This window comes from Podarcis bocagei (genome assembly GCF_964188305.1).
Source record: "Podarcis bocagei genome assembly, chromosome: 7".
In the NCBI taxonomy this organism is placed as follows: Eukaryota; Metazoa; Chordata; class Lepidosauria; order Squamata; family Lacertidae; genus Podarcis; species Podarcis bocagei.
In genome coordinates this window covers 34,233,882-34,254,711 of record NC_138132.1, presented here as the reverse complement: position 1 = coordinate 34,254,711, position 20,830 = coordinate 34,233,882, and the positions used below count along the sequence as shown (strand labels likewise).

Below are 20,830 nucleotides of genomic sequence, written 5' to 3'. Positions count from 1 at the left end.
GGGCAGTTCCTTTGCAGGCTGCACTCCCACCTGTTCAGTGGAGCAGGCCAGCCAGCCATTCCAGTGGTGATGCTCGTTTGCTTTGTCTCTTGAGAGCAGGGAATAGAAGCAGGAGACTCCTGGCTTTTCTTCCCAACTTTGGTTCACCTCTAGTGAATTTGGGGCTAGTACTGAAGGCCCTTCACAGTTAAGAGCCAGGTTCCTTGAGGGGCTACCTGGTCCCTTCACTACCCAGGAAGTCACTGTGGGAGAGGTGGGTCTTCCTTAAAGGCCCCCAAACATCAGATACTACTGCTCCACAGTGGCTTAGAGCAGGGTGGTTTCCTCTGTTCCGTGGAACAGCATCCCAGCTGAGAGATGAGAGGGACTTGATAGCTGCATTGAAGGGAATTTGGCCCTCATAAGTTTTCCCAGCTGGATGCAAAGGTGTTCATTTTAAACCTCTTGACATTTGGAAGGGAGATGTTCTGCTTGCAAGGCAGACACTCTTCTGCAAACAGAATGTCTTGGGCTCAGTCCCCAGTGGCATCTCCTCCAGGGAGGGCTAGGAGAGACTCCTGCCAGCCGCTGCTGCCAGTCAGTGCAGACAGTGCTGAGCTGGATGGGCAAATGGTCTGACTCTGTATAAGGCAGCTTCCTATGTTGCTGTTGTTTTTTTGTACTGTTTATATATGTTTTATGGTATGTCTGTTCCTTACCTCAACACACATGTAAAAGGGGATTCCTCAATTAATAAAGAGTTTTCTGTTTTCTAGAAACTTCCACCCCCCGTCCCTTTGACTTATGTTGTATCACCTGTGAATAGCAAGTTGTGTGTTTAGATCCTCTTTCTAAATTATGTGCTTGAATCAATTGGAGAAGAAGCATGAAAACATGAAAACATGACTACAACAGGAAGTCTCAAACTGCTAGCTTTGTGCAAACTGGATGTGGTGATTTAATGTCACCATTAGCTGCGATACCTGCTTGGCAGGGGTTGGACTAGATGACCATTGGGATCCCTTCTAACTCTATGACTCTATGCATACTCTGACAGCCAACAAGTTGTTGGGAATGGGTGGAGGGAGACAGGAGTGCAGTCTGGACACAGAAGCCCTGTCCACATATAAAGTGACATGCATCACATAATTTGTTGACATTGAATTGCATATGCCATTTTATTGCTCATTTGCTCTGTTTGGAGAGATTCTTCATGATCCCTTTTTGTTTTAGCCACCCTGAACAATTTAGTGTCATCAGCAAACTTGGCAACCTTAAGCTGGTTGTTTTGAGTCCTGGCTCTGTGTAAGAAACAAGATGCCGGAGGGAGACCCTCCCCTCCCATCCCTCCAGGCTGTTCTCTCCTCCTGCTGTCTGACCATTTCATTGTTCCTAGTCACGGGCACCTTTTTCTTCCCCTTGCCTCAGGAAATCCCAGTGAGCCTCCGAGCTGATGGCACCCAGCGATACCCCCGATCCATTCGCAGTGGTGAGTGTATTTTTTTGTTGGGGGGGGGGTTACTTTAGGCCAGTGCTGAAGCTTCAAACTAAGGACAACTGGGGAGGGACTATCTTTAAAAGGAACGTAAAAACTTTTGCCCATGACTTTTCCCTCTTTTTTATAAAAAAAGCAAAGTTCTATTTAATCGAGTGCTGGTGGGGAGTAGTGTAAGGTGGCATTCGTGGCCTTTAGGAAATCCAAGACCTTGCTGGAGGTTCTATTTATGTTTCAGCACAGTACCTGTGGGGCTTGGCATTTTCTCAAAGCGGTATGGGTCTCTTTCTATCAGTGCTGCAGCTAAGGCAGTTCAGAGTTTGAACCAGTGGCTCTGTGGAGCATGGCCAAAGTGGTGCCACCTTATTTCACAGCTGTGAGAATGTTATCTTCTGGACTGCTATATGCTAATCTTCTGCATGTCCAATAATCAGCTACTCTTGGGTGGAATTTCACCAAATAAGCTAAACATAGGTTTTATTGGTGTTACTGACTAAGGGTTAAACTGCCGCTTTTATTTTGAAAGGGGGGGGGGACACACAACTGCACTCCCTTTATTATGCACAACAAAAAGGCCACAAAGTAGTGAGCAAACTTTTGAGTAAGCAAAGGTGTTGGTGATGGGGAGAGTGGAAAATGGTTTAGTACTGAGGCCAAAATGGCTGCATAGGATAGAGGTCATCAAAAATTCAGTTTTTTGCTGTATGGTCTTGAAAGGAGCATGGGTATGATAGCTATGATGACCATCTTGAACAGCACAGAAGTTATCGCTACACGGCTGAGAAGGCTGGGTGTCACACTTCAGTGATGAAACACATACTTAAGAGTCCTCTTCTTTCTCTCCTGCCTGCCCGCATTTCATTCCTTGCTTTTCAAAAGCTTCTACATTCCTGAGATGTTGGAACAAATGGCAAAATTGTTTGCCATCGTTGATTTTTTAAAACAGAAAAAACAAACATTTTAAGCACATGCAGTTTGAATTTGGGTTTGCTTTTGCTGCACTGATGCGCAACACATCGATTTTGGAACGAGCACTGTTTTTTGCAGAAAAGGATGGTATATATTCAGATTTAACATGTGCATCTGAAACCGTGTATATGCCCTGACTGTAAAAGGATGGACGGCTGCAGGGATCAGTGCCAATTGGGGCCTGAAGCCTGGGGCATGGCCATGACAGGCCAGTGGCAAGTTGAGCTCTTGGCTTGCTTCATTTAAATCAGCTTTCCCCAAACTGATGCCCTCCAGGTGTTTCAGCAGGACAGATGATGGGAGTCGCGGTCCAAAACGGCCAGAGGCCAACAGGTTGTGGAAGGCTGCTCTTGATTAATCCTACTGGGCTGTGAGAGCAAAGGGATCTGTCAAAATTTATCGAACTTCTTTTCTGCATTCTTTGTTCCTAGAGTGCTTCCAGATGGGATGCATTTGTGAGATTGTCCTTGCTCAGGCACACAGGTTTTTGGCAATGTAACCAGGCTATGTTGTTGACATCACAGATACAGTTTATCACTCACCCCCATTTAATCTGGATTTACAATTTTCATGGAAAACTTTCTTGCCAGTGATCCGATCGTGATATTAAGAGAACACCTGCTCCCAAGAACGCATTCCGACTCTTTAAACCTACATATTTCTTTTACAAGATTTACTGACAGCTTAACCCACAGCTTTCCAGACTTTTCATGTTGGTGACACACTTTTTAGACATGCATCATTTCGCAACACAGTAATTCAGTTTTACTAGCAAACCGGAGGTTAAACCAGCGTCCCTTTCCAGTCCCAGGAGGAACGCAGGGAGCCAAAACACTAATGTGTCCCAACATAGTTTGGAAATCTCTGGCTTAACCAGAAAACAGTAATAATCTCTCAGCACTTGACCTAAAATAGTATAAAATAATCATAAGAAAATAAGATCAATGGGCTTTAAAAACAAGTAGAAATAATAAACATTATATAAAATCCAGCAGTGTTTAAGAGCAAATATGCACAATATACACTATGTCTGGGTAGGCTTGCTTAAATAAAGCTTTTAAGGTAAAGGTAAAGGTAAAGGTACCCCTGCCCGTACGGGCCAGTCGTGTCCGACTCTGGGGTTGCGCGCCCATCTCGCTTAAGAGGCCGGGGGCCAGCGCTGTCCGAAGACACTTCTGGGTCACGTGGCCAGCGTGACAAGCTGCATCTGGCGAGCCAGTGCAGCACACGGAAACGCCATTTACCTTCCCGCTAGTAAGCGGTACCTATTTATCTACTTGCACCCGGGGGTGCTTTCGAACTGCTAGGTTGGCAGGCGCTGGGACCGAGCAACGGGAGCACACCCCGCCACAGGGATTCGAACTGCCGACCTGACAATCGGCAAGTCCTAGGCGCTGAGGTTTTACCCACAGTGCCACCCGCGTCCCAATAAAGCTTTTAGCAGGTGTCAAAATCAGTATAATGCAAGCTCCTGTTTTATATTATTGCCCTACCACTATTCTCCAAGGCAAGTTAAATTCATCGGAAAAGAAGAATCCCCCTCTGGTGCCTATCTGGAATTTGGCTGTGCGGTCATGTTCTCTGTTCTCTTTGTCTTATTGCTTCCTGCCTTCCACATTTATCCTTTCTGTAGTCCATGCTGTGAACAAGCTGCCAGCTGCGAAGGAGCGCTGGTGCCAGGTCACCTTCTCTTACACCCCAGCAAAGGATGATGAGCTGGAGTTGTGCCCCGGAGAAGTGGTGCAGATCTTGGAGGAGGTGAGGTAGGGGAGCAAGTATGTGGTAGAAGGATGGGGAAATGCTGTTGGAGGCTTAGGGTGCTTCCAGGTGAAAATTCATTGTGGGTGCCCTGCTTCTCATTCATGCCAGGGTTTTTGGGGTGGATGTTTTTGGAGCATCCACAGGGTTGGCCTGTATTCTCCCTCCACCCCCAGTTTAAGACAAACCTGTCATTTCCTGTCTAATTATTAAAAAAAAAATTGGTTGCCAACAACCCATTTATAATATTTGGCTCCTGCCTGGGAGAGATCTTCTGCTGTCTGCTATTATCACAGGCCATCTTCTTCTGATCCCACTGGCCTTAATCAAAAGTGTATCAAAATGAAGGGGAATAATAGTAGGCTACAAGTTGGATTTCTCCTTTTCTCTCCTTATCCCCCTACCCAGTGAAGTGCCAAGCTTATACCATATGCACCAAAGCAGCCTCCAAATAGAAAGGCACTTCATCTGGTGAAGGTACTATAGAGGCAGTCTTACTCCTTTGGCAATTGTGTGTCTCCAGTCCCCACCCCCAGATTATGATGTCCTAAAAATGAGAGTTGTGAAATTTGGGAGGCTCCCTCGAACTGCAAGTGGGGAAAGCGTTGCAGTTGCACTCGGGTCCTGCTCACGAGCTTCCCTTCCTGTTGGGGCACCATGAGGGCACCATAAGCCTGCATTGCAGCCTTCATCTTGTGTCTCCATCAGATCTCTGGGTGCATCCAGGGAGGTGGGAGGTGGTTGGGGGGCACCCGATGTATCTGGACAGGGACCCTGGGACTCTTTGCCTGACTCTTTGTCACTTCTCTTCTGTGGGCCGGTGGTGGGTTGTGCAACAGGAAGGTGGAGGCCCTTCCAGAATGACAACGGCTGTTTTTTGTCCTCTTCCTCTGCAGATTGAAGACGGCTGGTGGTTGGGCAAGAAGAACGGGAAGTTGGGAGCCTTCCCGTCCAACTTTGTACAAGAGCTAAACGGCTTGCCTTCAGGTGGGGGGAGCACAGGGCCTGGGGTGGGCATGTTGTGGAGGTGGGTGGGGATGGGGGCGCCGGTGCCTCTGCAGCCTCTGTGACATAAATGTTGGGAGTGGTGCAGAGCTGAGGGGGAATAATCTGAATTGAATGTGGGTGCTTCCTTTTGGTTGGGGCTTCCATGCAATCCAGGAAGCACTCCCCCCTCACATCTTTTAGGAGGCTCAAGATCTGGTTAAGGTCTGTAGAGGGGGGGGGAGAAAGGGTAGAGAGGCAGGGCCTGACTGGAAGTGCTAACCTGACCCCACCCTTCCTCCCTCAACTGTCAACTTCCAGAGATGGTTTTTGCAGAGCCCAAAGTCGGAGCGGGGAAGCAGCGCCCCAAAATGACCAATGAGACCTTCGTCCTCAGTGAGCCGGAGAAGGTGAGCGGAAGGAAGGTGCTTCCGTGGCCCTGGGACCAGAAGGGCTTCAGGTGCCCTCCTTCACAGAGGACAGGGCTGTGTTTCGAGGGCTCCTCTATTTGAAAGACCCTCTGGTCTGTTTGAACCAGGGATGGGAGTGGGTATTGATATTGTCTTAAAAAAAATAATTCAAAATTAAAACAAAACATATAATCCTTATTCCCCCCCCCCCATTTTTTCTCCCTCCCCCCACCCTCCCACACAAAACTCATGACCCCCACCCCCCAGCTTCCCTCAGTTCCAGTCTTTGGTTTCTCTGAGAATGCTGTTTTCTGCATATAGATCTTCAAACTATTTAGCTGATTATTATCAATGAAAAGTTTGTGAATGTTTATTCAAAGCCAGCCAAGCAGTCCAGTTCACTTTGTTGCATCTTCAAATACTTTGTAAAGGGTTCCCATTCATCTTTAAAGTCACAGTTATCCTTGTCCCGTAGCTTATATGTCAGTTTTGCCAGTTCTAAATAGTCCATCAATTTTTCTTGCCATGATTCTTTAGTTGGGCTTTCTTCAGTCTTCCATCCTTGTGCTATTAGAACTCTTGCGGCCGTTGTTGTATACTTGAAGATATTTTTCAGCTTTTTTTGCAGATCTTTCCATACAATCCCTAACAAAAATGCTTCAGGTTTTTAAACAAATGTTAAATGGATGTTGTCTATCGACAGTTAGTACTTTGACAGCAAGGCTGAGCTGGCACACTGTCTGGATCACACAACATGCTCAGCAAGACCTTAGGCTTAGTGGGTCTAGGCCACTGCTTTGCTCCTTTTTGCTGCCGTGCCCTGGCACTATGGTTTGTCTTAGCACAGGATGTCAACCAGACCATAGATCACCAGGTCCCAGCCTTCCCCACAATGATTCTCCCCCTAACATTTATACACTGCTTGATTATAAAAAAACAAAACTCAAAGTGGTTTACAATAAAAAGTAAAGCAATAAAACTGCCAGTGAGGAAAATTAACAATTTAGAATCATAGAATCATAGAGTTGGAAGAGACCACAAGGGCCATCGAGTCCAACCCCCTGCCAAGCAGGAAACACCATCAGAGCACTCCTGACATATGGTTGTCAAGCCTCTGCTTAAAGACCTCCAAAGAAGGAGACTCCACCACACTCCTTGGCAGCAAATTCCACTGTCAAACAGCTCTTACTGTCAGGAAGTTCTTCCTAATGTTTAGGTGGAATCTTCTTTCTTGTAGTTTGGATCCATTGCTCCGTGTCCGCTTCTCTGGAGCAGCAGAAAACAACCTTACTCCCTCCTCTATATGACATCTTTTTATATATTTAAACATGGCTATCATATGACCCCTTAACCTCCTCTTCTCCAGGTTAAACATGCCCAGCTCCCTTAGCCGTTCCTCATAAGGCATCGTTTCCAGGCCTTTGACCATTTTGGTTGCCCTCCTCTGGACACGTTCCAGTTTGTCAGTGTCCTTCTTGAATTGTGGTGCCCAGAACTGGACACAGTACTCCAGGTGAGGTCTGACCAGAGCAGAATACAGTGGCACTATTACTTCCCTTGATCTAGATGCTATACTCCTATTGATGCAGCCCAGAATTGCATTGGCTTTTTTAGCTGCCGCGTCACACTGTTGGCTCAAGTTTGTGGTCAACTTAAGACTTTTAGAAAGTTAAACTAGCAATAGACTCACACCAGCTATTTATTATTATTATTACTATTATTGTGAGATGTGTTGCATTTCTATTTAAATTAAAGTCATTCTAAATATTAGCATCTGCAAATCAGTGTCCTGGTTTTTGTTCTTCTTCCTTTGAGGCTGCATAAGTAGTTGTCTTCCCCCTGCAGCTCTCTGGCGCTGCTTCTACACAGGACATCTCCCGTGGGACAGCTGTGCTTTGTTCATTGATTTTTTTATGGAGTATCTGCATGACACCATGAGCAAAACATCTCTCTCTCATGTTTTCCCTGCTCAGCTTCTGTTGTTGTTTTCCCACGGAGCATTTTTTTAAAAAAGCACACTGGAAAACGGCCATGCAGTTTCCCCAGGTGTGCACAACCCATCACATGGCTATGCAACAGCCATTCTTGGTACCTACAGCCTGCATATATTATTCCAGCACAGAGTGTGGCCAATTTACGACCTGCCATTTATTGCTGAACTTCAATTCCCAGCTGGCTGCTGGCCATGCTGGCTGGGGCTGATGGGAGCTAGAGTCCAACGGTATCCGAAGAGCTGAAGGGGAAGCTCTAACCATTTCCTTTTCTATGGTCCTCTCTCTGTCTATCACCCCTTCAAATAGCATTGCCTTTTTAGCTGTTTATCTTCCCACCCCACCTCCATTGTTAAAGGGGCAATCATGATCAGTGATGCAGCAAGGTGGGGAAAGGAAATATTTAACACTGCACACACACTGTGATTCCAATGAAAATGATCCTGCCCCCACATTTGGGGCTGGGGAAAAGGGAAACATTTTCTGTCCTGCTACAGAATGTTTCCTGGATTAAAAAGGTCTGGAAGCAGTTTTGCTATTTTACTTGCAACTTAAAGCAAAACAGCAATGACTGAGTGCTACAGAATTGTCCACATCTGGAAACACCCTTGGACAATGTCCTCTGATTAAATCCAAGGATCAGTGTCTCTATTTTTTGGGGAGGTGGGAAGCAATGAAATACCTTTTACATTGACCCAAGTACCGTAAGTTCTTAAGCCAGTTTTCTCTTCAGAAAACAACCACCGGGTCAAGATTACTGCTCTCTGCTAGAGAGAAGGGCATCATTTGCTGGCTGGGGCTGATGGGAATTGTAGTTCAAAACATCTGCTGGGCAACAGGTTGAGGAAGCAACTGCTGGTGTTTCTTTAGCAGTGGTCAGGTGCTGCACAGAGCTTGTGTTGATGTCAACAGCCTTCTTTCTTATTTCCGCACCCCTTTCTGTTGCTTCCTGGATCCTGCTCCAGGTGGAGAACACCCTGGAGAAGCCTACCCCTCCTCGGATGCAGGCGAGTCCCAAAGTCCATGCTCCGCAGACCAGTGAGTTGTGACCAAGATAGACTTCTGCTACCTCAGAGCTGCCTTTGTTGGGGGGGGGCACTGGGGCCTTCCTGCGGTTTTCAGAGAGGAAAATGAGGCAGGGAACGCCTATTTTTCCATTTCAGTCTGGAATGGGGTTGTTGCAGGGGAGGAAAAAGGTGGCGTAGGGGGCCAAGCTATATTAGGGTGTGTGAGGCCCCAGGTGGGAGCCTAGAGTGAAGTGATGGTTGCAAACATCTGGAAGGGAGGGATAGGGTATGGGGAGGTTGACCTGATGCCCTTTTGTGTGGGAAAGCTGCTGTGGGTGTGTGGATGCTGTGGAGGGCTTAATTTCAGTGGACAAGTCAGCCCTCTTTAACTCAGTGCTGTCTAGATGTTTTGGACTACGACCCCTTTCAGCCCCAAGCAGCTGATGGGAGTTGTAGCTCAAAGCTGCCATGTTGGTTGGAGCTGATGGGAGTTGTGGTCCAAAGTGGCCATGTTGGTTGGGGCTGATGGGAGTTTGGTCCAAAACATCTGGAAGGGTACCCAGCTGGGAATGGTTGCCTTCAGAGCACTCAGACCAGAGCAAGAGAAATATCCGAATCCAGGGGTGTCTGTGCTTTCCTCCACCTGCAGGTGACGCTCCTGTCTATTGCCGAGCCATGTTTGATTACGAACCAGAGCATGAAGATGAGCTCCTCCTCCGGAAAGGCGATTTGGTCCTTTTGTTGAGCAAGGTGGGAGTCCTGGGGAAAGTTGGGGTGGGGAACTTCCCCGATGATATGAGGGCCACCCACAAAGCGCCCTGGCCCCATCTCTGCTCAGAGCTAAAAGGGCACAGTGTTTTCAGCTCTTAAGAGCTGCTTTGCTGCTGGATCAGACCAGAGACCCATCTAGCCCCATCCTCATGTTGGCACCCTAGATGCCTTTGGGGAAGCCAGCAAGCAGGCCCTGAGTGTGGGAGCCACTTACTCTCCCTACTTGGGCTCCCCAGGAACTGGCACTGAGGAGCAGACCTTATCTTAAGGGTGGGTGGAAGAAGCTGGCACTCTGGAAGCAACCCTCTCTGTCCTCCAGTTAACTGTTCTAAATCTTAAATACCCAAACAACAGCTATTTCATAGGTGTTCTAGGGGGTGTTAGTGACCACTGATACTATATCTGGAACTTCTTCCTCAAAACTGGCAATTTGGGGGCATGACCTGATTTAATGAAATTTATACACCGCTTGATTGGGGGCGAGAGAACCCTCAAAGAGGTTTGCAAAGAAGACAACACACACAAAAATGACCTTAGTGAGATTAACAGCAATAATTTAAGACATTTGAAAGGTTAAAATAACAAAAGACTCACGTCAACTTCCTAATGTTTCTGCGTAGGCTTGTCTAAACCAAAAAAGTTTTTAGTAGCCACCGGAAAAAGTAGTGCTACCTCCTGCTGGGTGATCCAGTGAGGGATCCCCCCACACACCTGTGTTAGGAGGAAAAAAACACCTTATCTTGCTCCTGCCCTTGACTTTCAAAAGCATGCAGCAGGTGGAGGAGGGTGAGAGGGGCAGAACACTTGCCTTGCATAATAAAAATGTGATTGTTATTTTTGTTTGCTGATCAGAAGATAAGAGCTGTAGCCGTTTTCTTTCTCTTGGGTTAGAACAACTCCTGAGAGCCTGGCTGGGAAGACGGATAGGGGAAGACTTCATGGGGAAGTTTGAATCAGTAGAGTCGTAATATGAGAGAGAGGTTTGCAGGTGGAAGAGGTGTATTTTGGTTTCTGCTCACCTGTGTACAGAAAGCAGCACAGACTTTTAAAAATGTAATAGCATGGAATTAATCTGATGAAGTATGAAGGGGGTTTACAAGGAAGATGAAACAATAGGATTATCAATTAGACGTGGGACACAATATCAATTTTGCACTATGGGAGCAGTTATGGAAAGTAAATATAAAGTTTACAGCATGCTACACACTAAGAGAAAGTTCTATGAAGATGCTGCATAGGTGGCATCTGACACCAAATGTAGACTAGCAAAAATGTCAAAATCAACAAAGGGCAATTGCTGGAACTGTAAGACAGCAGAGGGATCCTTTTACCACATGTGGTAGAAGTGTAATATAATTAAAAACTACTGGGAAATGATCTATAATGAACTAAAAAAACCTTCTCTGAAAACCCAGAAGCATTGTTGCTGGGGTTAATAACAACAGAAGTGACTAAAAAAGAGAAAAACTTGTTCCTCTATGCGACAACAGCTGCACATGTATTACTAGCACAAAAATGGAGTTAAGATAAGATACCAACAAAAGAAAAATGGCATATTAAAGTGTTAGAATACTTGGAGTTAGCAAGGATGACCCCTAGAATAAGAAATCAAAATGATGAAAAATATAAGGAGGACTGGATATCCTTTATTGAATATATGAAAAAGTATTGCAAACAAACAATTAACCTAGCAGGATAGTAAGATTTTCAGCAGTGTAAGAAAAAACTAATGTGTATATAAGTAGTTGTGATAGACGGAGTGAACCAAGAAAACACGAGAAAAAGAGGACCATGGAAGGAGAAGAGAGGAGGTCAATGGAGGAATGCATTATAGTTTTCTGTTTATTTTTCAATATCCTAAAATAGTTATTTCTTTTCTATTTCACAGTTTTCTTTTTTGTGTCCTTTGCATTATTTCAGTTCACTTACTTGATATGGAATTGTATCAGAAACACAAATAATTTTTTTTTAAAAAAAGAAGTATTATCAATTAGAAGAATTAATAATGATTCAAGATTTTCAAAAGGTGAAAACAACAGTAGGCTAAGGACAGATTACAACTATCATTGGTGCAGCTGAACTGAATGATTCTTGATTAAATTCATTGTTGGAAAATAATTCTGTGTGCATATCCTTCCTTTCCTCTTCCTTGTTGCAGGAGACGGCGGATATGGGCTGGTGGGAAGGCGAGTGCCGTGGCCGGAAGGGGCTTTTCCCGGACAACTTTGTCATGCCTCTGGCCCAGGTGGAGCCTGAGGTAAGGAACTGGGTGGCCCCTGACCTCCCTTGCATCAGGAGGAATCGGCAGGGCGGAGGGGAGATGCTGACTGCTCCACACAACACTGAAGCACTTTCACAGGCTTGGAATGGCTGAAGGGCCACAAGGGAGGACTGCAAGAGCCTCCTCATCCAGCCAGCTTCTCCCTACCCTGGTGCCCTCCAGACAATTTGGACTACAGCTCCCATCAGCCACAGCTGGCATAGGCGGGCACCAGGTTGGGGAAGGCTGTCCTGACAACCAGCCTAAGCTGCCACATGCAGTTGCTGGCAGAATCTGCAGGCTGCCGTGTGCCTTTGCTCAGCATCCGCCTGGGCACTGTAAGGTTCACTCCCATCCTGCAGGTTCCCTTGTCTTGTTCTCCCTCCTCTGAGCCTCTGATCTCCTTGACTTCTCCTGCCTCTGAACTTGTGCAGGAGTGAAACCCAAGCCTGGCCTGCCTTGAGGTGCTGAGGCTGCTCTTTCTTTTTGGGTGACTCATCACCAGCGCCTTCCTTCCCCGTCAAGCTGCTCTTTTCTCTCTTCTACAGATAAAAGCCAAGGTACCAGAGCGGAGGAAGGACTCCGGTAAGTCACAAGCTCCCACTTGGCTCAGGCAGGGGATTTTGTAGCTCAAGGGGGTTGCCGTCACTACCCATTGGATCTCTGGCTCTCTTTATTTATTTATTTTAATGTCCGGGTGCAAGCAGGGGCCGAGGGGGAGTCAGTTGGGGAGAGGATCATAGCTCTGTGGCAGAGCACAATGTAGAGAAGGTCCCAAGTTCAATGGTCGCATCTCCAGGGAGGGCTGGAAATGCCCCTTGCCTGACCACCTGGAGAGAGGTGCTGCTGCCAGTCAATGTGTAGAGGACCCAGGAAGCCGTCCCTTCTTCTTTCCCCATCCTCCCTGATGCCAGGTTGGGGATCTTGTGCCCTCCAGATGTTGTTGGCCTCAACTCCTATCATCACCCCTGAACTTTGGCCAGGCTGGCTGGCTGGGAGTTGGCAGCTCATCTGGAGGGACACAGGTTCCCCTGGCCTTGTTCTTCTTTTCCTCCTCACTTCTCATATCACCTATCTTGCAGTACTTTCCTTTTTTTTTTTTGAAAAATAGAAAAAGCTCCCAAGCCAGGGAAGAAGGTCCTCCAAGGTAGCAAGGTGGAGACGAAACATCCTGGAGACCACAAAGGTGAGGAGGCAGCTGCTGGCTGACCTTTTGCAGAGGGCCAGGGTGCCTGTGCGGAGCATGTGCAGCCCTGGCTTTGCACAGCAACAGCCGAGACAAAGCAGAGGTGTGCATATCTTCCTCTTCCTGTTGTGGTTTGGTGCTTGCTTGTGTTCTGAGCAGAACAATCATGTTTCTTGCAAAGTGGAGCAGAAGAGTTCCCTTTCGGAGGGTAGTCCCCCATTTCGCAGGGTTGTCTGGCCCAAGTCTGGTTTAAAGATACAGTGGTTAAGTACTTAATTCGTTCTGGAGGTCCGTTCTTAACCTGAAACTGTTCTTAACCTGAAGCACCACTTTAGCTAATGGGGCCTCCCTGCTGCCGCACCGCCGGAGCATGATTTCTGTTCTTATCCTGAAGCAAAGTTTTTAACCCGAGGTATTATTTCTGGGTTAGCAGAGTCTGTAACCTGAAGCGTATGTGACCTGAAGCGTATGTAACCCGAGGTACCACTGTAAAGAACAGAGCAGGGTAATCCCTGTGGAACCATTCAAACTTGAATGCACAGCTGAACTGCAAGTGCTGCCTCACATCCTTACTGCTATTCAGAGCCTCCAACTTCAAAGTGCAATTCAAACCCCACCCCCCACCCCGCCAAATAGCATGTGTGCAATTGCAAAATGCATGGACAGTCTCTTGCCTCTTTGGAAGGAACACAGATCTGCCTCTCTGCTAGGCATTTACCCCTCTGCTTTGGCAATCTTGCAGCAGAAAGAGCTGCAATTGCTTACTTTGCAAAATGTCAAGAGCCTTTTCCCTTTTCACCTGCTCTCTGCTGGACAGCTGATAGGTGGGAATATTGGCTGTGGACCATATTCTGCCTACAGGTCAAGGGTCTTCCTTCCCTCTGTATAAATATTCATGCTGCTGAGGGGAAAGGTATCAGATGTAGATTATTGACATTTAAGCTAGAATTGGATGCAGCACTCCATCTTCCCTGTTCTGCTTTTAGAACAGGCCCTTTCCATGCCTTCTTTTTTGCCGGCAGGATGCTGAAGCAAGACTTGGGCTCAGGCATGATGCTGTACTGATCTCTCCCCGCACCCAGGGAGATCCTGGGCTCCTTTGGGAGAAAGAGCAGGATACAAACAGAAATAATAATTTTAAAATTAATAATAAAATCATCATGGCCTTCTTTGCATGGTTCTGCTGAGAATATAATGAGCAAAAGATTAATGAAATGCTTCCTTAGGAGATATATTGCAATAACTGTGTGTCCTAAGTCATTCATTCATGTCTTGCAGACTCAAAGGAACAAAAGAAAATGGAAAGCCCTAGGCTGACTCCTCTTCCGGTCAAGAAGGCAGCTCCCCCTCCTCCTGTGCCGGCTAAGACCAAACCAGCCCCCAACCTTCCCCACAAGTAAGACATGATGAGTCTTGGAAAGAGTGTGTGCACATCCTCTTTCCTGGGATCGGCCAGCACTTGATATGATCTCATTTTGAGTCATTGGACATGGACCCATAACCAGAAAAGCAAGTAAGAGGCAGGTAGAATTTGCCACCTGAGGCTGGAAAGAAAGACATCTGGTTTAGCAGAGTGTGGAGTTTACAGGCAACCTCAAGCATTGGCATGTCTTCTGGTCCCCTGCCAGGCCTAGATCTTTGGGGGATATGCCCTCCTAAGTGGGGTTCACAATGCTGGTAGGAGGGAAGACTGGGAGCAATTTTTAAATCCTTAGCTATTTGCTTTCTGGCACAGCAGGTGCTTTGCATGTAGAAGGAGGCCCCGGCTGCAGTATCTAGCCAAAAGGATCAGGTAGTGCTTGAGGGAAAGGCCTCACTCTGCCCCAGACCTGGAGAGTGCTGCCAGTCAGATGGATCGGGCCACTGTGGTAGATTTCTTCACTAAATACAACATTGTAATGTTGAGGCAACTTTGATTGGTCAAAGCAATAACAGCTGCCAGGGAACTCACAAAAGTGGAGTCCACAAGCGTATATAGAAGCATTGACTCTGTATATGTGTAGAAATTAAGTCGCAATCTCAGAGGAGAGGCATGCCTGCATTATCAGAGCTGAAGAATAGGGTGCCTACTACTCTCTATCAGACTAGCTCAAGGCCGAACACTCTTGACACATTCTTAATACAGCCTGAATAAGCAATTTCTCCCAACAATATCCTTTCACAGTTTTTACATCTCTTTGCATGTAGGCTGCCTATCAAATCATATACTATAATTTCCACTACACAGCTATCCTCAGCCTAGTGTTTTCCAGATGCTTTGTGCTACAACTGCAACTCCCATTGGCCTCAGTCAGGACCAAGTTGGCAAAGGCTGGTGTAAGACAGCTCTGTGTCTTATGGATTCTGATACAGATTTTGTGATAGTTGGAGGGAAGTGATAAATTCATGTGTTACCTGGATTCATCCCTTCACCCCCCCCCCTGATCCACCTCCACTTTCTTTTAACCAATTAGACGCAGTTAGCTGGCTTGGGTTGAGGTGAATTTGCTGGGTGTACCTGCTTTGTTTCTGTGGCTTTAGTAGTCAGCAACTCTTCATTCATTCATTCATTTTTATTTATATGCCGCTTTTCCACACACAAAAGTTATACTCAAAGTGGCTTACAACAAAGAAAATAGGAATGCATTACAAGATTAAACAGCTGAAAACCAATTTCATAATAACATAGTAAAACAGCACAGTAGAAAATAACAGCATTTCAGCACTATAAATATAACAAGACTACATAAACAACATCCAGAATCCAATAGCAAAAATATCCACAGAGCTTTTATAGTTTCACCTTGGTCCTAGAAACACCAATCCCATAATGTGGCTCACAGTCCTTCTGGGGTTTCCAAAGGCCAAGGGTGTGGGTAGCTGGAAACACTCCTCCCATGATTTCTCTCTGTCTGTCTCTCTCTCTGCACATGATGATGATCCAGATCCTTAGGCATTCCAGTTCCCAGCACAGCAACCCCTGTGGGAAAAGGAAAATGCAAGGAGAAAATAGCAGGTAGGTGCCGGCCCTTTAATTCCTTCTCCCACTGTCCAGTGTCCTCCCCTTTTGTAGGGGCTAATGACTTCTGTTTTGAGCCTTTATCTTGACAAAAAAAAAATCACTGAGGATGCGCAACCTCACTGTGAACCGAGCATCCGTTCTGATCAATTTGTGCAGTGGTGATATGACCGCCCCATGTTGCCCATATCCCACACTTCTTAGGGTGTCTCCCCATCATTTTTCTTACTATTCCGCCCCAACAAAAAAATCCATGTGATGGGCAGGGCAGTGAGCGCACAGGAGGGAGGGTGTTGCAAAAGAGCCCAAATCCAGCTTAATTGCACAACCTCAGTTTGCTGGTATATGATTAAACCATTCCCTGGAGCTCTTGTTTTCCTCTCCTTCTCCAGAGTCATGGAGAAGCAGCTTGGGGTCTGGCAGGGCATTGCAAACTCCAGTCCATGCCGTCTCTTCCCGGGCTTGCTTTGGGAATGACGGATCTCCCTCTGGCCAGTATTGCACTCCCTGGCTGAGGTTCTGGGGTAGCTGTGCTTGCTCCCCAATAGCACCACTTTTCTCCATTCCAGAGATCAACACTTTTGATGCCGTCCTTGTTCCCAGTGCCAAACTGAGCCACCCAACAGCCAGCCGCCCTAAAGTACCAGGGAAGAGGCCACCCAGCCAGCTGATGACCAGCTCACTGGTGAGTTGTTGCCACTCCCTGCCCACCCCCAGCCAACTGTTCTCAAGGAAGGAGGAAGAGAGCTGTTAAAGGGATGGGATCTTGTGCCTTTTTAAACAGCGGCTTCAGAGTAGAGGAAGCAAAGCATGTGCTCTATGTGCAGCTTCCCTCGTGCTCGATCCGGAAGCTGCAGTTAGTGCAGAATGCTGCAGCATGATTGCTGTCAGGAGTGAGACCTCATCCACATACAGCACCTGTGCTCAGAGATCTGCACTGGTCACTGATTTGCTACCGGGCCATGTTCTAGGTGTTGTTATTGGTATATAATGCCCTGAACAGCTTGGGACACGTTTACCTGTGAGATTGCCTTACCCCATATACACCTGTTTCCATCTGCAGAACTGGTACTGTCACAGGTGCCATGTGATGCCTGCTCTGCATTTGTAAAAAATCAAACTTTTAGTGTGGCTGCACCTGCACTTTAGAACCCCTTGCCTATTGATATCAGACAGGTCCCTTCGCTGCACTCTTTTCGGCAACTGCTAAAAACATTTTTTGTTTAGGAAGCCCTATCCAGATGTGCAGGATGTTGGTGTGTGTTGCAATCTGTTTTTAGTTTATTGCTTTTTTAATGTTCTACATAGTTGCTTCTAATTGTTTTAACTGATAATTTAATTATTTTATTCTGCTCATAAACCACTTTGAGGTTTTTCACAACTGAGTGGTGTATAAATTTTGTGAAATATAAATTAAAACATGCATATTTAAATACAAATTAAAACACGGCTAGTCTTGATGATGGCTGTCACCAAATCTCTCTCTCTCTTATTGGCTGTTGCAGGACGAGATGGGATCAACCCAGCCCTCAAGCTCCACAGAGAAAGCTAAAGGCCCTGAACTGGTGAGTTGTGTGAGGTAGCAACACAATAGGCTTAAACTGGTTTGAACAGTCATGCGGTCCATGGTTTCCTCCTCCTTTCTGGGTACCATTTTCAGGATCTTAGCCCAGAGAAGAGAAGACCGAAAGGTGACATGACTGCCATCTTCAAGTATCTGAAGGGCTGTCAAATGGAGGATGGAGCAAGCTTGTTTTCTGCTGCTCCAGAGGGGAGGACCCAAACCAATGGATTCAAATTATAAGAAAGAAAATTATGATGAAACATTAGGAAGAACTTTTTTAGAGTAAGAGCTGTTCAACGGTGGAACAGACTCCCTCAGAAGGTGGTGGACTCTCCTTCCTTGGAGGTTTTTAAACAGAGGTCGGATGGCCATCTGTTGGGGATTCTTTAGCTGAGATTCCTGCGTTGCAGGGGGTTGGACTGGCTGACCCTTGGGGTCCCTTCCAATTCTACAATTCTAAGATTCTCTGATTGGTGGGCTTCAGCCCTCCATTGCCTGCCTTTGTTTTACTATGGGGGTTGGGAGCCTTGGCCCATGGAGGAATTGAAGCATCAGTCCCTTCCAACCCTCTCTGTCCTGTATCTGTCTCTCCCCTGGCAGCTGAAGGAGCAGTCCAGTTACACCAGAGAAGAGCCTACAGCTCTAACCTGTGAGGCATCACAAACAGAGGAACAGTCAGCATCTCTGGATGATCTCAAGGCAGAGCTCCGGTCTCTGAGGACCATGATGGACCTGATGCGTGCACAGCATCGGTGAGGTGGGCCAGCGGTGGGCAGGTTCCTCTTCTCTTCCAGGCAGAGATTCCAGAAGCTCTGGAGAAACCTCTCCTGCCCACAACAGTGGACAAGCGCAAAGCAATGTCACAAGTCATGCATTCGGCTTGGTGGTGTCATTGTTGATCTGCTCAGGGCCTTCCTGAAAGAAGCCTTCCAGGTGCTTTTCAGCTGTCTTGATCTCCAACTCCTATCAGCCCCAGGCTGCACAACTGTACTCCCACCAACCTTAGCATCATGCAGCTGTGCCGGCTGGGGCTGATGGGAGCTTCACAACACCAGGCTGGGGAAGGCTGGCTGTAACTAACTTGTTAGTGTGTGTTTGTACATTTCTTGAGGATTCCCCACAACAATGGGGTGGAGGAGAGCTGGTCCTCTGTCTCCCCCCCCAATTCACATCTCTCCTTCCTCTTGCAGGAAAGACATGGAGGATCTGAAGGTGGAGATGGGACGCGAGCAGACCAAGCGGGCTGCCTTACAGGTAGGAAATGGCTTTGGAGGGAGAAAGAATTGCTGTTGGGATACATAGCCAAAGCCAAGCAGGGCTGACCTTGCCATAGTTACAATGGGGCAGCTGCCTCAGGCCGCAGATTTTGGAGGTCATGAAAGGCTGAAAACTGTTTTTTAATTTATTGGGGGGGGGGTTACATCCAGGAAGAGATAATTGTGGGGATTTCTGCCTTGGGTGTCAAAATAAACTTGACCAGCCGTGACTGGGGGAAGAACAGCCATTTTGCTCCGCTGCCACAGGCTCCACAATGTCTTGCTGTTTCTGTGCTTGGATTTTGGGAGCTGTGCATGGCTCACTTTTGTTTGTTCCTTCCTTTGCAGGCAGAAATTGAGTGGCTGAAGCAGACGGTGCCTGTACCTGGGTCACTGGACAGTAAGCGCCACGCACCTGGAAGTGGAGCCATAGAGCTGGCAGGCCCTGGCATCCCATCCTCACATACTCCCAACACTCCCTCCGCAATCTCTACCAAGGACTGAATGAGCTGCACTGCTGCAGCTTCTCTCTTGGCTTATCACTATTGAACTCTTAGCTGAATCTGTACCTTTTTATGGGGGGGGGGGGAAGGATACCCCTCTGCTCCACAGCCTGTGGCCTTCCCCATCTCAGCCACATCCAGAGAACCATATTGATGTGTGACTAGCAGTGCCTGGCGCCACCCATTTGTACTTTCCTCCTGCCTGCTTCAGGCGGCTGCTCTGTGGCTGAGGACACCTTGCTCACTGGGATGGTCCAGCAGCAGTTACTATGGCAATGGTGCAGTGGGTGTTTGTCAAGTGAAACCAAAGGTGATCAGCACACCTTTCTTTCCTGCCCCCATACCCTCCTGCATCCCCCTCCATATTGGCCCACAAACATCAACTATGGATTCAGTTCATTTTTTACCCTCTGAAGCCAGGCCACGGCTAACTGGGCTGGCTTGTGGCACATGAAATTTGGCTTGGCTGTCATAGCTTCTCCAGTCAATGGGCTAAAATGCTTCAGCCACCCAAGAGTTCTTACAGATCAAGTGACGGCTTTCATTGGATGGAGCTAAACTGTTTTGGAAGCAGTTGGTTTTCTTTGCAATGTGGGCAAACATTTTCAGTCTCCCTTCAGAAGCAGTCATATAGCTTGCCATAGGCTGCACCAACTTTCTCCAACCCTAGTGCCTTCCTGCTGCCATGGACTACATCAGCCTCTGCCCAGGTTGTCCTCTTCTTAATATGTCCCAGTGGGGAGCAGTAGGTACACTGCCCAGTCTCTTTTTCAATTGCCCCAGGACAGGCAGAGAAGCATGTCTGAAGAAATCTGACTCTCTCATGGACAGTTCCTTATACAGTAGATGAAAATACTCAAAACTCTTTATGCATAACTTTTTAACATTTAATTTAAAATAAAAATATTTTTCTATGCAATTGGTTGGTTTTCCCGTGGGTGTGGGGGGGGGGAGTATGTATAGATGTTTGGATCTGGGTGATGAATCTCCTGCAAAAAACCCTCTCCTCTGTGAATATGGCTACAAGCCATGATGGCTATGCTCTACCTCCACAGCCAGAGGTAGCAATACTTCTGAATACCAGCTCCTGGAAGCCACAGGAGGCAACAGTGCTCAAATCCTGTTTGCTGGTTTTCCCCAGGCACCTGGTTGGTCACTGAGAAGAGGATGCTGGACTAGATGGGGCATAAAGATCCAGCAGGCTCATCTTATGTTCTTATGTAACAGAGATTTAATCATACAGTGTGAGGGGCAGCCTGCGAGTGTTCCAGAATAGAATTCTAAGCATCTGGAAGAGAAAAAGGGCAACAATAAAGTGTAAGAAACCATGGGATGAATAAGCACAGAATCAGAAGAATGAACAGAGCGACTAGGCCTATAGCGGGGGCACCAAGGCCAAGTGATAGGAAGCCTGATCATAAAAGACATGAAGCTTATAAAGTATTCTAGAGTTAATAGCTAACCTTGCTTTTTAATTGCATGAAAGCTTTGAAAGAAGGAAAAGTCAAGTGAGCAAGAGAGGAGGAGTAGCAGGCCTATTACTGGCTCCTGGGTGTTTACCATCCTCGGGGCTTGTTCCATGGCTAGAAAGCGCAAACCCAAGCGACTTTCCACTTGTCCCGGTGCTTTCCGCAAGAAAACCTGCTCTTTAGCGCTGAATTGGAGCAAAGGGAGCAATGGGGGGGGGGCGGGGGCGGGA

General features: G+C 47.0%; 1 protein-coding gene and 1 long non-coding RNA gene across 3 annotated transcripts in view; one reads left to right on the top strand and one right to left on the bottom strand.

The window, feature by feature from the left end:
• Positions 1–20,050, top strand: part of LOC308591658 (CD2-associated protein-like) — a 28,034-nt gene extending 7,984 nt beyond the window's left edge. Inside the window, exons 3-18 of one of the 2 annotated variants that reach the window (XR_014010212.1) lie at positions 1,408–1,468; positions 4,077–4,201; positions 5,098–5,188; positions 5,507–5,595; positions 8,552–8,624; positions 9,243–9,343; positions 11,523–11,621; positions 12,173–12,209; positions 12,736–12,810; positions 14,089–14,206; positions 15,735–15,805; positions 16,378–16,493; positions 17,314–17,373; positions 17,973–18,129; positions 18,563–18,626; positions 18,977–19,041. Coding sequence is in view for 1 of the 2 variants with exons in the window: in XM_081202494.1 (XP_081058620.1) it covers positions 1,408–1,468; positions 4,077–4,201; positions 5,098–5,188; positions 5,507–5,595; positions 8,552–8,624; positions 9,243–9,343; positions 11,523–11,621; positions 12,173–12,209; positions 12,736–12,810; positions 14,089–14,206; positions 15,735–15,805; positions 16,378–16,493; positions 17,314–17,373; positions 17,973–18,124; positions 18,563–18,626; positions 18,977–19,132 (1,488 nt within the window). In the remaining variant the exon portion in view is untranslated. Of the gene's footprint in view, positions 1–1,407; positions 1,469–4,076; positions 4,202–5,097; positions 5,189–5,506; positions 5,596–8,551; positions 8,625–9,242; positions 9,344–11,522; positions 11,622–12,172; positions 12,210–12,735; positions 12,811–14,088; positions 14,207–15,734; positions 15,806–16,377; positions 16,494–17,313; positions 17,374–17,972; positions 18,130–18,562; positions 18,627–18,976 lie in introns of both variants that reach the window. The other variant, XM_081202494.1, reaches the window with a different exon arrangement.
• LOC308591672 lies at positions 20,005–20,776 on the bottom strand. Its single transcript, XR_014010215.1, has 2 exons — positions 20,692–20,776; positions 20,005–20,419 (listed from the first exon to the last, which is right to left on the bottom strand). It is a non-coding gene; the product is annotated as an uncharacterized lncRNA (long non-coding RNA).
• Between the last annotated feature and the right edge of the window lie 54 nt (positions 20,777–20,830).